Below are 16,823 nucleotides of genomic sequence, written 5' to 3' on the forward strand. Positions count from 1 at the left end.
CAAGCAAACCGCACCAAAAGCGCCAGTTACAAAAGATGACTCCAAAAGCCTCGCAGGTGAAGTGTGGCCTCACCTGGGAGGATTGTTTAGGGTCTTGAATGGTGGCGAGGATGGTGGTGTAGGGGCAGTTGCAAGCATAACGGCCAGGAGGAGGTCTCTGGAGAGAGATGAATGGACAAGGGGGTCATGTGGTGAGCAATCCCTATGGAAAGTGGTGAAGTGGCAGGGGGGTGGGGGAGAAGATGTACTTAAGTACTTAGTGATAGGATCCAGTTGAAGATGGTAGTAGCTGTAGATGTTACGTCAGAGGGAGGGGGTTGGAGGTGAGGTCAGATGTGTGGGAAATGGAGATGCAGGTGAGGACAGTATCGGTGGTGATGGAAGGGAGACCCTGATTTTTTGTGGGAGAAAAAGAGAGGACATCTCAGATATTCTAGAATAGAAAGTCTCAACCTGGGAACAGACGTGGCAGAGACTGAGGAAAGAGCGAAGGGAACAACATTCTTATAAGCGACAGGGTGGGAAGTAGTATAGTCAATCTAACAGTTAGAGGATGTCACTGGAGATGGAGATAGATAGAGCAAGAAAGGGGAGAGAGGTGTCAGAAATGGTCCAAGTAGAACTTGGGTGCAGGGTGGAAGTTGGAGGAAAAGTTGATGAAATTATCAAGTTCAGCATGAGTGCAGGAAGCTGCACCAATGCAGTTGTCAATGTAGTGGAGAAGGAGTTGGGGAGTGTAGGCTTGGATCCTGGACTGTCCCACATAACCAACAAAAAGGCATGCACAGCTGGGACCCATGTGAATCTCCATGGCTACACCTTTGATTTGGAGGAAGTGGGAGGAGCTGAAAGAGAAATTGTTCTGACTAAGGACCAGTTTTGTCAAACAGACAAGGGTGGTGGTGGAGGGGAACTGGTTAGGTTTACTGTCCAAAAAAGCAAAGAGCCTTAAGACCATTCTGATAGGTTGGGGGGTGGGGGGGTGGAAGAGGGGGTTGGAAGTACATCCAGGGACCTCTGAATAAAGATTTGCCTCATTGCAACTTTGCTAAAGTATCTAATTCTCTGCCCATGCAATAACCCTTAAAGAAACAGTTTCCCTCTATCTATCCACTTGTAACATCTCATAATTCTGTTGGTCTACCAACTAATTGATTTTAAATTTCTGATCTGTGTTCAAGTCACAGCTCTCCATAATTTCTAACCTTTTCTAACCATAAACCCTCTGGGACTGCATTTCCTCAATTTGGATCCCCACACCACTTTCATCCATCTAGGACACAAAGTCATTATGACAAATAGACTCACATTTGCTCTTTGCAAGAGCAATTAAGTCAGTCCTAACTCCCAATTCTTAACACTTAACCATGTAGTTTTTTCCCTGTTAAGTATTCTCTGCACTGAAGATTATCTCTATCTTTCTGAACGTTCATCACACACCCAAGTTTTGAATAAATTTTGAAATGTTACTCCATACATCACACATGCAAATTATCAGGAAAAGCAGTGGCCAACAGCGCAAGGAGAAAAAAAACATGATCTAATGAAGGTTATGTTCAATTTAAATTCTGTTTACACATATCCATTCAATGTCTCCTTTTTGAAATAGCTAGGTCAAAATGTGATGTCTACAATTCCACATGAGAAGCCTTTACCCTTTTCAACATCTTAATATCTTTACATAGTTTTTTCCACTATAACACGTTTCAATCAACCAGTTATTCTCCATAACTTAATGCAACCTATCATGTACACTGTATTTTACACAGTGGAAACATATATGACAGCAACGTTTAAGAGGTATTTACATATACACATGAACAGGTGAGAATTGAGGGATTAAGGAACCAGCAGGGAATTGAGGGATATAGACACTGTGCATAAGTAGTGTTTAATTTAGGAAAAGGATACGACGGGGAGAAAATATATTAGTGCAATAAAAGCTTTACTCTTAAAAGTTAATAACTACTGTGCACACCATACTCAATGGTTCATCAGCCCGAGCTTACTCAGAATTATAACCTGTTTCCTACTTTATGTAAGAATGCATTATGGGAATTTAATTAACTAAGTTATAAATAAGTGAAAGGCAAATCCCATTCAGATGTTTTCAACACATTACTTTAACAGCTTTTTAAAGTTATCAAACACTTCACAGATTCAGATTGAATTTTTAACTAAATGCAAGATATATGTTGTCAAATGTAAGAAATGTACAGTAAATGACAAGACCCTTAGGAACACTGACATACTGAGGGGTCTTGAGGTGGAAGCCCATACATAGGTTCTTGTACATGGCAACACAAGTAGATTGGGTGTAGAGCATCCTTTCCCACATCAATCACAGTGTTTATAATAAGCTAGGAAAGCATTTTGCAACTGTGTAAAACGTTGATGAAACCACATTTAGAGTATTGTCTGAAGCTCCAGTTGCTGCATTAAAGGAAGGATATGGAGACTATGGAGAGGGCACAGAAGCAGTTTACCACTAGGATATTGCCTTGATTAGAGAATATTAGCTATAAGGAAAGGTTGGACAAACTAGGAATGTTTTCCCTGGAGTATCAGAGGTTGAGGGATGACCTGTATATAATATTATGAAGGGCAAAGATAGGGTCAAAAAGTCAGTCTTTTTTCCAGAACGGAAAAGTCAAATACTAGAGGGAATGGTTCAAATATGAGGAGGGAAAGTTTAAAGGAGATTAAGATGGGAAGTCATTTTGTTTTTGCATACAGATTGGTTCATTCGTTATGTTCCCAGTCGTATGACTTGGGTGATCATGAGAGTGGTGGGTGCCTGAAAGGCTCTGCCAGGGGATGTGGTGGATGGGATAATGTAACAATGATTAAGAGGCATTGAGATAGACAACTGAACAGACAGGCAACTGAGGGGTATAGACAACGTGCAGGCATAAGTGCAGTTTCAATTGCTGGCATAGTTGGCACACACATCATGGGGTGAAGGGCCTATACCAGTGCAAGACTTTCTGCATCAGACACACAATTTGAAAGATAACCATTAACCTGTGAACCTCTTGTCAGCACATGGTAGAATAAGATGCCAAAGAGACGCGCCAATTCGCTTGTTCTTCCAATCATATCCAACTGTTCCAGTAACTTTAGATTTCCACGCACACGACAAATATAGTGATCAATCATCTTCCATCTGTAATAGATAAGAAATGGTTCTACTGTTCTCATTGCAGACTTCTGTATAGGAATTATTTTTACATTCTTATTATACCACAAAATGATTCTGATGACAGAAATGTACAGCGGAAGGAAGGAAAAACGAGTGCCAAGTTACTTTCTCTTACGCAGGTGTTCCCAAACTTCTTTACGCCATGGACTAATACCACTGAGCAAGGGGACCATGGACCCCAGGTTGAGAACCCTTGAAGGATTAAATACAAGGATATGTGGAATATTCCCTATTTTAGATCTGAAAGAACCTATTTGGAAACTTCAATCTTCTCCAATTATTCACTCTTCTCAGACTTAAAGTAAGTAAGGGCCACATGTACAAGTTTCAGTACCAAATTAATATAAAGACAGGAACATTTGCTGTCTCAGAGTTTCATATATACAGCTGTCAGATACCAAAATTCACATTCAAATTAAGGTAAAAACAACTCTCACAATTTATACCCCTATTCATTCCTGGAGCTCGGAGAGGGCTGCTGGACAGCCAGTATTTAATATTTAAAATGGTCTGAAACCGTGACAATGAGGACTTTAAATGCTTCAATTTATGAAAGCAGTTACAATTCTTCTGAATATTAATTACTGGAAGCCGGTAAATCCAAGATCAAAGTCACTGGGTTTGGTACATTTACAACTTGTTACTTCACTTCTTAAAGTACAATTTCATTGATAAAACTTGGACTGAATAACAGAACAGTTATCAAAATTTGTTATCTATTAAAATCTAACTAGAAGATTACCTGTATACATCTGTCTTATTATCAAACCAGTCAGAGAGGACGCGGAAAGAAAAAAGTGGAAAACGCTGATGAAGAACGTGAAAGGCAACATTTTCAAAAGTATAATTGTTGAGAGTAACCTGAAAAAATAAAAAATAAATCAACACGAGGAAAATCAGCAAATGAGCAAAGTACAGAAGGATCTAGGTGTTATTAAAAATTATTCATAAAAAGTTACCAGGAAGGTCCAGAAAATAATTAGGAATGTAAGTGGCATTATCACTCTAATTGCAAGGGATTTGCAGCTAAGAAATAGTAAAGTTTCATTACAAATGTACAGACTTACGGTGAGGCTATACCTAGAATACTATGCAAAGTTTTGGTCCTCTTATTTAAAAAATATATTAGCAATGAAAACAATTCAAAAGAGATTCACTGGGGTAAGAGAGCTACTCTAACAAGATACTAAATCTGTATTCTCTGGAGTTTAGAAGAATGACGAATGATCTTATTACAGCATATTGAATCTTAAGGGGGCATGACAGAGTAGATGTTGAGATGTTTCCACAGGGGGGGGGGGGGGCAACTCAATCATAATTACAAGATGAGGGACAGACATTTAAAACAAAGGTGTGCAGAAATTGCATCCTGTGGATGATGGTGACTTTCTGGAAGTCTCCACTCCTAATGTTGGATCACTGAAGGTACTTAAAGAGCAGGTGGGTACATTTTTGAAAGTCCAGGGGATTGAGGGCTATGAGGGACTGGTGTAGAAGAGTTGAGCCTTTGGGGACATCAGCCATGATCATATTTAATGGCAGGGTAAGTTTGAGGAGCCAACTGACCTATTCCTGTTCCTCTTTCTACTTACCATGTCAAATTTTAATAATTCTAGGGGACTTAGGGTATAGGTCTACTTTTATGTTTGACAAGCTGAAACTCTGCTCCCTTTACACTGATCCAGATACAATTGTCGAATCCTTTTAAGATCACAAGGTGCACTAGAAAATTTCTATCACTTTGTAACATGTAAAAAGAGTGAAATAGAAGTTTGTTGGCATACTTAGAGCAACAGCCAGTAATTTGAAAACTTAGTTTGATAGCAAAGTCATAAAATCTATTTTACTGTATAATCAAAGCAAGGGAATCTCATGAAACACGAAATCCTACATTGGTAAATCTAGGGACACAGATGAAAATTTTCCTTCATTTGCAAAAAATCTTTCAAGAACTTTCAACATTCTCCATTAAAAAAAAATCTCTTGATAACTTCTCGTGTGATATCTCATTAAATATTTACTTACATTTCTTGCATTCTATTTAATGCACTCCCTCCTACAATCATCAAATAATTTTACAAGGTCTGTAGAGTGCCCTTTGAAACCTATGTTGATTATTTCTAAAAATTCTTATTACCTATAAGTTCATCCTTAAATAACATCTCACAGCTATTTCAGGTAACCAACTTCAAACATATAACAATCAATTGTTGTCCATGAATTTCATAATACTATTTGGAGGAAAAATTAGGTTATCAAAATTTAGAAATGGTAGCTCCTTGTGACCATTAAATATGCAGCATTTGCTGACCTCAACATAGGTTCATTTTCTGAACCTATATTGCACTTTACTGAACAGACCCATTACCTCATTTCTCATCACTCTCCAAACATTCAAAACGATTCGTCCCACAATATTTATCTCAGACATGGCAGTTGCACCGAACTCATCCCTTTCTGGAGCAAAGCGATTTTCTTTATTTTCATCTAATAAAAAGAGAGTTTTGAAATCTTCATATATGCATCAATTCAAAGCTTCTCAATATTACTAACAACTTTGGAATACCTATATTCTATTCAGTGTGAACAACTTTCATGGTAATTTGCTTCGGATGTTTGTGGGAATTAAAGTTCAAAGTCGAGTTCTTAGTTATTAGAACAATACAGCACAAACACAGGCCCTTTAACCCAAGCAGCCCTTGCTGACCATTGGTCCCAATTTCCTGTGATCAGCCCATATCCCTCTAGGGCCCTCCCTTCCACCTGTTCAAGTGACAGGCACAATGAAAAGCTTACTTGTAGTAATACAAGCACACAACGTCTTATAAGCAGTATTCACGGAAATTGAGAACTGTCCTCAGTACCCAGCCACTGATAATGGGTCAATTACATATCCTAAGACTGATAATGCTCACTATTCATGAAAACTGTGGAATAAGGGGGATAAAGCAAGTATGCAGATTTAGGTCACTGAACAGTCATGTCTTTAGAATTATGGAAGAGGCTGGAAAGGTGAAATAGCTTTCAGATGGATCCATACTGGGTGAATAGGCAGAGGACAGAAGGATCCAATAATCCTACCAGTTCAAGCCAATCTGATGTTAAACAGCTAGAAACAGAAGTAAAAAGACTGTGTGTCTGGGATTTAACAGAATATAGACATGCAGTATATTCAGGCTATATGTAGGCTATTCAGCTCACTACATCCACACTGACATCCAAAAATATTATTCACCAGTACTTGCCCGGTAGCCTTCAATGATTTGACAATTCAAATGCTTATTAAGGTATTAAATGGTGTTGAGAGTCTCTAGCTCTATTGCACCCTCGGGCAATGCTTTTTTGATTACAGCCACCCTTTAAGTGATAACAGTTTAGGTGATAAACAATCCTTGTTTGTTACAAGGATTATAATGACTAGATTAAATGAGCAGAGATTGGGAAGGCTTGCGTAAATTATATAGAAAAGGCACAAAGCCATTGACCAAATAACCCATGTTATGCTATTAACACTCTGTTTGAGTTCCCAGATGCTGGCATTCAGCATTGAATGGTAAAATGAAGCAGCTTTTTAAAAAAGATATAACAGAGCACTTGCCAATTTGACTGCATTACCTGGAACTCGGGAGACCATCTGACAGAGATCAACCTCCAGGGCAGCAGCTCGCTGAAAAAGGTAGCTCCATGAATGCATCTGAACTTCATATCCCAGCAAAATATCAGGGTCAAACCTAATAAATGGGAGTTTAATGCCATTACTTTGCAAAAACATATTGTTTCAACTGAAAACAAAAACCAGATCAAGTTTTCAGAAAATTTATAATTTCAGTATGGATTTAAGACTTATGATAAAGGTGTTTTAACCTGAAACATTAATTCTACTTCTCTTTGCTGACCTGCTAAGTGTTATTAGCACTTCCAGATTTCCTTATGACATAGGAGGGCTCACAGCCCATCAGAATCAGGTTTAATAGCATCGGCATAGGTTGTGAAATGTGTTAACTTTGCAGCAGCAGTACAATGCATACATGATAATATTGAGAAAAAAACAAATTACAGTAAAAAAAAAGTTAAATTAAATTAGTGCAAAAACAGAAATACAAGTAGTAGCAAGGTCGTGTTCATGGGTTCAATGTTCATTTGGAGGGCAGAGCTTAGTCAAGATGGCGCTAAACGGTGACTCCCTTGCTTGCATCTTCAGAATCAGTTCTATTTCTATCTTTAATATCTCTTTTTTTTTCCTTTCAGGGTTCTTTTGAAGACCCTGACCTGGAGTTGCATGCTGACTTCGGTTCTTTGTGGGAGTGGGACCTGCTCTCGAGGTGTCATGACTAGCACTTATCCAACATGCCAAGAGTGCGGCCTAAGATTTCGACTTGCCTTTGGAGGCCCAGGATCTCCTGGCTCTGGAGATGGACAGATCAAAGGTTGGTGTCCCGGACCAGTGCGTCATGTGAGCTGGAAGATCTTTGGGCACAGAGCTCGGAAAAAGTGACACAATGGACTTTATGACATTGTAAACCAGTGAGCTGTTTGTTATGCCTCTCCACTTGCTGTGAAACGTAGGCATCGCTTTCTCCCTTTGGGGGAGAGGGCGCCTGTGGTATGTAGGATGTAGGTGAACGTGTAGTCTTTGGAGTACTGCAAGTCTGGGTCTTTGCTATTGCTTTTGCTGCACGCTAGAGTGCTCGGTAGCAGGTGCCAATGCTGTTTTTTGCTGGTGGGGGGGAGGGGGGGATCGTTGTTTGCTGCCACTTACTCACGGGAGGGAGGGGAGCTGGGGATGGGCTTTGGTGTTCTAACATTTAACTGTCATTCATTCTTTGGGCACTTGGATGTTTGCAAAGAAATGCAAAGAAAAAGCATTTCAGGATGTATATTGTATACATTTCTCTGACTTTAAATGTACCTTTGAAATCGGATGGCAGAGGAGAAGGTGTTCCTTTATCATTGAGTGTGTGCTTTCAGGCTTCTGTACAAATTTATGCTAAGTAAGGATACATACTCTCTCACTAATTTTTCTTGTAATATCTTCTTCACATTCTTATCACATCCTCTCAGATTCCATGATTTACTTACACACTCAATTAATTTGCAATGGCCAATGAATCTAGCAAACCACCCGTTTGTGGCACGTGGGAGGAAACTGGAATGCCTGGAGTCACAGCAGATGCGAAAAGAGTTCAAGGAGTGAACCTAGTCACTGAAACTGTGCTGCACTGCTTTGCAGGCCATAGCATTTTCTGTTGGCTTTCTGCTTTTTCAGGTTTGTAGGGATGGTTTTGGAGACAGTGAGGGGAGTTATGGGGAAAGGTTAGGGTTTAGGGAGAGAGATGAATAGGGTGTTATTCACCCTATTCAGGATGTATATTGTATACAAAAGCCAGGGGCAGTAAATGAAGAGCCAAGGGCAGGAGACAGTGGTTGGAGACCAGGTGAGAGTGCTCTGTGGTCAAAGGCTAGTATTCCCCGGGGGTCAGGTCAGCAAGCACCAAGGACAAAGACCAGATATCCCTGTGGTCTAGGACCTTGGTTGGCTGGCCCCAAGGACGAGGGCTGGTGAATCCCAGGGTCAGAGGTCCACGCAAGAAGTCAAGATACAGAGTTCAAAGTCACATGATCAGTGCATTCTGGGGTTGATACCAGAGGTCGAAGCCTGGAAGTTGAAGACAGAAACCAGTGAATTAGTAGTCGAGGTCCGCAGGTTGAATCCCCTGGAGCTGCCATGTCCGGATGTCAGCAACCTGATGTCTGTGAATCCGGGCCAGGGACTGAAGGTTGGAGGCCTGAAGCCTGGAGGCAGCTGGACTTGGGGTTGATGGGGTGTGTTTTCAGCACAAATGTGAGTGTGTGCGAATGAAAGAGGCTTGCTTTGCTGTTGTAGTTGCTTGTGTTGTTCTGCTGAACATTGTGGGCATGCTATGTTGGCGATGGGATGTGTGATGACACTTGTTGGCTGACCCCAGGACATCCTTAGGTTGTGTTGGTTATTAATGGAAACAATGCATTGCACTGTATGGCTCAATATACACATGATAAATAAAGGAATCTGAATCTATAATTCCCTCACTTTTTTTGGCAGCCTCAGATTCCTTCTTACACCTTAGGTGATACTCATTGTCTGTTTTCATTTCAGCTTTCCTGATAAAGTCAGGACAACACAAAAGCCAAGTGAGAATGAGTGAATAGTAGACATGGAGGAGCTCCAGCAATGGCCTGTCTTCCCTGCCTTACATCAAGGGCCCATGTAGCATAGGGATTTGTCCTTGAGCTGCTATTCTTCACCTACATGCTGACAGTCAGCAAATAATTTCTAAAGATCAGGCAAAGCTATCCAGCTCTCATTCATCTGTGTATCTCTATACCGCTTCACTGCCTATATTAGCAACCTGTTTATACTATTCAGATCTGGATGAGACACAGGTGCCTTAGAAGGTTGAGGTAGGCATGAGGGCTCAAGAAATTACTAGTGTTTCAATAATAACCAAGTGCAAATAGTACCTTCTGATGTTATGTACCAGCTCCTGAAACAACTCCTTCTCATCATTCACATAAGAGACTTGAAGACCTGTGACACCAGATCTAACAAGTAATGGGGCCTGGGTCCTGAGTTCTGAAACAATGAATGAATATTGTTTCAAATAACTTGGGTTAAGACTTGAAATTTTGTGCTAACAAGATGAAATAGAACATTGCCCATCAGTTCAAGTATTCTGGCATAAGCTGGGCATTGTTACTTGCTGAAATTAAATAAGTTATCAAATTCCTGTAATGTCACATTAGCATTCTCAATGCTTACAATAGATATAGAAAATTACATAAATGTAACAACATACAAGAGATGTACAGCTATTCTTTTTTCAGTAACTGGACACCTTGGGCAAGGCCAGGATTTATTGCCCATGCATAATTGCCCTGAGGAGATAGTGATGATCTGTCAAATTGAATGCAATTCCAATCCAACTTGCAGAAAAACTTTATAAAATTTGAAGAAGGTTACTGGCTATATAAACTTGCAAGTCACAACCAAATGATATCAAGGAAATCAATCCCAATCATGAAAAACTGATTAACAGAGGTGTAATCTTTTTAATTCAAGTTGAGATTCAGTGTTTGTCATCTGTTCTGTGTTTATTTACAGAACATTGATTAGAAAGGTACTTTCCATCAATGGAAAGTACCAAATTGGTAGAGTTCCAGTAGGAACAGAGGATAAGCTTCCTAGCCATAGCCGCTACCTCATGATCTGAGCTTGGAATTTTTCTCACTAGGGATCAACCAGAAATGATCTCCACTGTTATATCTGTAAAATGCTGAAAACATGACAGGACCCCCAGATTTGGGGGATTAGAGGCTAGAAAAATAACACCATCCAAATTTTATGTGCAAGGGAGATGTTTGAATTGTTGACCTGAGAGATTCTATTTTTTTTCCCCAACCATGCTACAGTTTCATCAACCTGGATTGCCTAGATCTATTGAGTGAAACTCTGTGACCGTCAAAGGTCTATTCAGATAAGAAATGGAATGCTTAAAGGCATTACATGCAAGCTGTTGCTGTTATACTGTATAACACGTGAATATGTTTAGTTGGTCAAACAAATCCAGATATTGAAAAATGAAATACTTAGATCAGGGATTCCCAACTTTTTTCATTCCATGGACCCCCACCATTAACCAAAGGATCTGTGGACCACAGGTTGGGACCCCTGACTTAAATGATATATTAACCCATTAAAGTAATCAATTCCATGGGATTTATTTTAATTATTTTCCTTTTCAATTTATTAAGTGCTTCATATAGTCAATAGATTATCAAAGCAGATCCAGGACAATAGTATACTATATTCCAAAACAAAAATAAACAAATTAGCTGATTTGCCCGCTCTTGAGAATACTATCTTAGCAGTTACTCCACAGATAATCAGCACTAATACCAAAACTGTTCTTAAATAACTTTTATATTCTCCAGTTTATATCCTTATTATTCTATGCTTCATACCTCTATGAGTGCTGATATGATTTTTATCAATTACTATAGCGCCAATGATCTCAGTCTTATTTGTATCTGGAAGCACTGCATCGGAAGAAATACAGTAGAATAAGGCACAGATGGGATCAAATTCCGGGTCAGGTTCTAAATCACGTCTTGTGCGAGCATGCAACTCCATGCTCATGAGTACAAGGTACTGCACCTGCAAACAGAAACAAGTTCGGATCTCACTTAAACAAACAAATCATAAAGTTCTCTACATTTAACATGGCTTTTCTATTTTCCCTTTAACATATTAATTTTGATGAATGAAGACTGCTTCATTAGCCATTGTTGTGACTTTAGTGATTTCTGTGTCTATACTCCCAGATTTCTCTGGTCTTCTAGACCATTCAGACACTTGATCAAAAGCACAAGTGAAACAGGTTAAAAATACAGTAAAACTATTAGATTGGCTTAGATAATTCTAAATATAGTTTAAAGCTGCCTCCATCAATGTGCGAGATAATGAAGCATTCCTAACCTGTTACCTCATTTATCAATCCAAGCTTTGACCAAACAACCTGACATCATATTCTCCTTCATTTTCTTTCCACTTGCATTATTGGTGGGGGGGGGAGTTGTTGTAGTTGGTAGCAGAGATTGTGAGTTTAAGACTATTTCTAGAAAAGTGAACACTAAAACACAAACAGCCAATTCAGTGCAGAACTACAGCTTTTTTTGATGAGGTGTAAGACCCTGGTTTCACCAGCCTACTCAGGCCAAAGATGAAAGGTGGCAATGTAGTGCAGCACTGCTGTCACCTCCAGTTCAGAGAACAGCAAGCTTGTCCCAGTGCCCTGGCCAGCATCTATTCTTTATTCAGCCTCACAAAGAAAGATCTAGTGCTGGTTGTAGCAGTTTGCTTCCGCAGCACAAGTTCAACACACTTCAAAAAGTAAATTATTGACCCCAAAGTTCCTGAGTACAGCACAAAATCTTTAAAGGCACTACTGTATAGAGATGCAAGCCAGCTCATTTTGCACAAAAACACCATGATGCCTACAGTACATATGCAACATTTATCAGTCCCAGTTTACCACACTTAAAAACTAAATTACAAAAGAAACTTTAATTATAAGAAAGGCATGGCTTGAAAGAACCAGGAACTTATGTCAAGTCCATGATACGATACCTCATGCAAAGCTTTTGCCTCCTGGAGATTTTGTTGGCTGACTTTGAAGCCATAAGAGTTGTTTAAAGTTGGTCCTTCTATCTGGGACATACTTTTCCTATCAGACTGAGCAGCAAACTGATTCTGCAAGAGTGCATAAACAAAATCATGGAGTTTTCTTTAAGTAAAATGGCAACATTAGAATATTATATTAATTGCAAATGAATTTCTCTATATGTAATATGCAATGGGAGAAGCAACAAGGAATCCTGAATTACCTCAAAGGGAAATGATCCTACAATCATAACACTATGCAACTTCATACCTCAAAACAATGCTATAAATAATATGGTTGTGTTTGTGCGGGTCTGCAGGAATAAGGTTCCAGTGGTTATGCACATGTAAATGAAAAAACACTAATTACTTAATAGGTCAGGCAGTGTTTATGGAAACATCACAGAAAGAGACTGTGCTTCAGGTGAATGTTGTAAAATCATTGACTTGAAACATCACTTGTTTATGTCCACAGATGGTGCCTGACTGCTGATCACTTCCGGCAGTTTGTTTTTACATCATCCACATGGATCTTCCCCTGTATATGCTGCTCTATTTGCATGTCCGTTATCCAAACTCAAAGTTGACAAGTGCCGTGGATTCTCATGAACACAGGGATCTTCAGTATGCCAGTAATTTGAACATCTTCCTAAGTCACACAATATCTGGAGTAACAAGAGCCATTATAAATGAAGCTCACAGTAACACAGCTGTTTTATCAATGTCTACCACAAATGTACTCTGAGCATAGATAACGTTCTGAAGTAGTTTGAAAGTATGGAAAATTGATAATTCCATGAACTTAGCACAATAGACAGCAAGTTGATAGGTTACTTGGCTGCTAGCAAGTTACCCCTAGTGTATAGGTAAATGGTACAATCTGGGGACAGTGTAAAAAAAAAATACGATTAGTATGTGTATATGAGTATTCAAAAGTTAATTTGGACTTGACAGACCTGAAGAGTGTTGCTATGTTTCAATCTCCACAACTATGAAAATATAAAACAAAATGCAGAGGCTAGAATTCTGGCTCAGCAAGACAGGCAATATCTGCGGAAGGGGAAACATTTCATATTAAAACAAGTGTGTTTTAGGTGTGGAGAGAGCGGGGTGGGGAAGGGTGGAGGTGAGGGGTGCCATGAAGATAGACTGTTGAGAAAGGTAGAAAGAAAGAAAGTGAAGTGAGTGAAAAAGCTGTGAAGTGAGGACAGTTAGAGTGAAAATAAATGTGCAATTCAGAGCTGCAGAGGGGAAAACAGAGACCAGGTTAGATGGAAGATCCAAAGTGACCAGTTGATACAAACAGAAAGCAAGTTACCAGAATTCATAGAACTCAATATTGAGTCTGGAATCAGTTAGGTCTCAATGACCTGGAAAGCAAGACCCAGGGGAAGTTTATCCTTGCTCTATCTATGAAAAGAGAGGGGTGTAAGTGGTGGTGCAACCACCAGATGAGGTCAAGGGCTCTGTCAACAATGGTAGAGAAGAAATCACAATTCAGAAAGGAGGAAAGCAGCTCAGAGGAACCTGTGTGGAATCAGAGCAGATACAATGGAGAACTGATGAACTGGGAGAATGAAATGGAGACTTCATTGGAGGCAGAGCAGGAAGAAGCATTGTCAAGTATACTGGTTAGCTACTGCATCTATGTGCAACACAGATTATAGAACAGTTATCAGCATACATGTTGTTAGTGCTGTAACCATACCAGAACCCTCAATTTTGCGATAACAGCTGAAATTCTACTATTTTAGCAAACTGACATCAACAAAGGTGACCATGAAATTATTGTTGAAACCACTGGCAATGTCATTTACCTACCAGTTCTTGACTCAAACATTTAAGAAATTAAATGCCTGTGCTCCCACCTGAAATAGAAGTGAGCAACAAGATGCAAGTGAAGTAACTGACCTGTTACTCCAATATCAGTGACAGCAATTATTATTTTTTTTAAAAAAGGGAGTTACCTTAAGTTGAGTTGTTAGCAGCACTTTCCTCAAGGAGTCAGAATTACTGGACTTTCTTTGAATTATCTTCTGCTGTCTGGGCTCTGAATAAGTTAAAATAATTTATATATTAAACAAAGATGTTCATACGCACATTCTGCTAAAGCACAAGTCACTCCTACAGAACAGAAAAAGAGCCTCCAGCTCACAAAGTCCATGCTGAGCATTAAGAACCTATCTGTAATGATTCCTTTATATTGTCCCCACATTACTATCAACTCCCCCAGAAATCAGGCTTTAGGAGAAATTTACTACAGTCAATTACCAACCTGCTTGTGTTTGGGATGTGTGAGGGAACTACAATACTGAGAGAAAATTTCTCAAAGGGAGAATGTGCGAAGTTCACACAGACAGTGATCAGGATCCAATATAAATATTCAGAAAATGGTCAGAACATTTTCTGTTGATTAGTGTCGATAAAAGACAAATTAAATCTACTGTGATTCAATGCTGTAAAACAATAAAACATGAAAACTTCCAAGGGGGATGAATACTTTTCAATAGGCACTGTATATTCAAAACACTTTTAGATATTGTGGGAATTGAGGGAATATAGATTTAGTGCAGAATGTGGTGCTGAGAGAAGGTCCAGCCATTGAATGACAGAGCAGGCTTTTGGACTGGACAGCCTCGCCTTGCTTCAGATGGCCATATCCCCTGCATTACTTTGTTCTTTTCTATTTAAGCACAAAGGCATCATTCACTTTTGTCTGTAAATGTAATCATGAGATAGGGATGGGCACGAAGGACCAGGCAAATTGTGTTGCACTTGAGGTCCTGAGGTGATTAGCTATGGGACTCACTTTTTACAGGCACTGTATACACTCAGTCGCCACTTCATTTGGTAGAGGAGTGGAATCCATTGTGGTGTCTTCTTCTGCAGCCCATGCACCTTAAAGTTCGACATGTGTGTTCAGAAATGCTCTTCTGCACACCACTGCTGGAACGTGAAGTTGTTTGAGCCAATGTCACCTTCAACCAGTCTGGTCATTCTCCTCTGATCCATCTCATTAACAAGGCATTTTTGCCCATAGAACTGCCACTCACTCGATTTTTAAAATTTATTTTTCGCACTATTCTCTAAACTCTAGAGACTGCTGTGTGAAAATCCCAGATCAGCAGTTTCTGAGATACCCAAACCACCATCTAGCAGCAACAATCATTCTACAGTCAGTATCAATTAGATCACATTTCTTCCCCATTCTGATATTTGGTATGAACTGCTTGACCATGTTTGCCTGTTTTTATGCATTGAGTTGCAACCATGATTGGCTGATTAACGTTGCACTCAGAATCAGGTGTACCTAATAAAGTGGCTACTGAGTGTAATTCATTTATTTTTAATAAGTAACATACCAAAGCCTGTATAAAGATGCTAAACTGGAATTCCAACATGAAATGCATTAATTATAATTACAGTTCCTCTTTAACATACAATTTCTATCACAAGTATGATTACTCACCCATTTGTATAGGAGTACAGTAAAGAACTTCCGGAATTCCATCCTTTTTATTTCTGTGTGTCAAGGGTGTGCTATGTAGAACAGAATGAGCAGCTTCTCTTTTAGGCTGAAGGGGGGAGTTTTCCATTTGCTGTTCATCACTCTGTCCAGTACTTGGAGATATACTGCTCTGGGTCAGTGATGGAAAATCATTTGTAGTCTCCCTGTTGGCGTCTGGTGATGGACCAGCTATATCCTTGTCTTCATTTGGCTCCCACTGCTTTGTATTGGGGGAAGCTGGTTGCTGCCATGGAGATACGAGTGGTGAATCAGGAGAACTGTATCCACGGTAGTAATCATCCTCATCTTCAAACAGCTCAGCCACTTTAGATAAATGGCTTGGAGACCTCTGCTTCTGCTCCGGTGTTTTCAGGAGCGGTGGTTCAGGAGAGGGGTCATTCTCACAAGTCTGCTCTGCTGCTTGTTCTTCAACTGTAATTGAAGAGGATGCTGTAGCCACCTTTTCAGAAGTGGAAGCTTGATCAGCTTGTGAAGGCTGCAAGCACTGATCCTGGTTGGCATTCTCCGTTACAGCACCCTGACTTTTTGAACATTTCCTTGAATGGTCATACTCGCGTTTTGCCTGAAGCCACAACTGCACCCTTTGTAAACTAGGAGGGTTTTTACATGGTAGTATTATAATCTTACAGTCTTCAGAAGTTCCCGAGGCAATGCCTGCTATCTGAGCAGCAGACTGCCTACTTCCAGTAAAGGCAGGAGAGCCAGGTCTAGCATTCTGTGTCATTGCTGATAAAGCCATCTTCCAGAACTGCAGACCTTCCAGTGAAAAATCACCATCAAACTCCGGCAATTCATTGGGTAGCCTGGTTTCAACTGTCAAAATTCGGCCTCCAATCTCCCTATTTTTGATGGAAAGAATGATTTAGTTGCAGGACAAAAGTCGCTTAACTAAT

The 16,823-nt window shown here is 39.8% G+C and overlaps 1 protein-coding gene across 3 annotated transcripts in view; it reads right to left on the bottom strand.

The window, feature by feature from the left end:
- The window catches only part of rev3l (REV3 like, DNA directed polymerase zeta catalytic subunit), a 183,996-nt gene that overhangs the window by 40,340 nt on the left and 126,833 nt on the right, over positions 1-16,823 (bottom strand). For all 3 annotated transcript variants that reach the window (XM_073055923.1, XM_073055925.1, XM_073055924.1), the window contains 9 exons: positions 15,871-16,769; positions 14,369-14,451; positions 12,369-12,491; positions 11,204-11,396; positions 9,704-9,815; positions 6,818-6,933; positions 5,571-5,689; positions 3,945-4,063; positions 3,025-3,166 (listed from right to left, as the gene is read on the bottom strand). In XM_073055923.1, coding sequence (XP_072912024.1) covers positions 3,025-3,166; positions 3,945-4,063; positions 5,571-5,689; positions 6,818-6,933; positions 9,704-9,815; positions 11,204-11,396; positions 12,369-12,491; positions 14,369-14,451; positions 15,871-16,769 — 1,906 coding nt within the window. The remainder of the gene's footprint in view (positions 1-3,024; positions 3,167-3,944; positions 4,064-5,570; positions 5,690-6,817; positions 6,934-9,703; positions 9,816-11,203; positions 11,397-12,368; positions 12,492-14,368; positions 14,452-15,870; positions 16,770-16,823) is intronic.

This window comes from Hemitrygon akajei, chromosome 9 (genome assembly GCF_048418815.1).
Source record: "Hemitrygon akajei chromosome 9, sHemAka1.3, whole genome shotgun sequence".
In the NCBI taxonomy this organism is placed as follows: Eukaryota; Metazoa; Chordata; class Chondrichthyes; order Myliobatiformes; family Dasyatidae; genus Hemitrygon; species Hemitrygon akajei.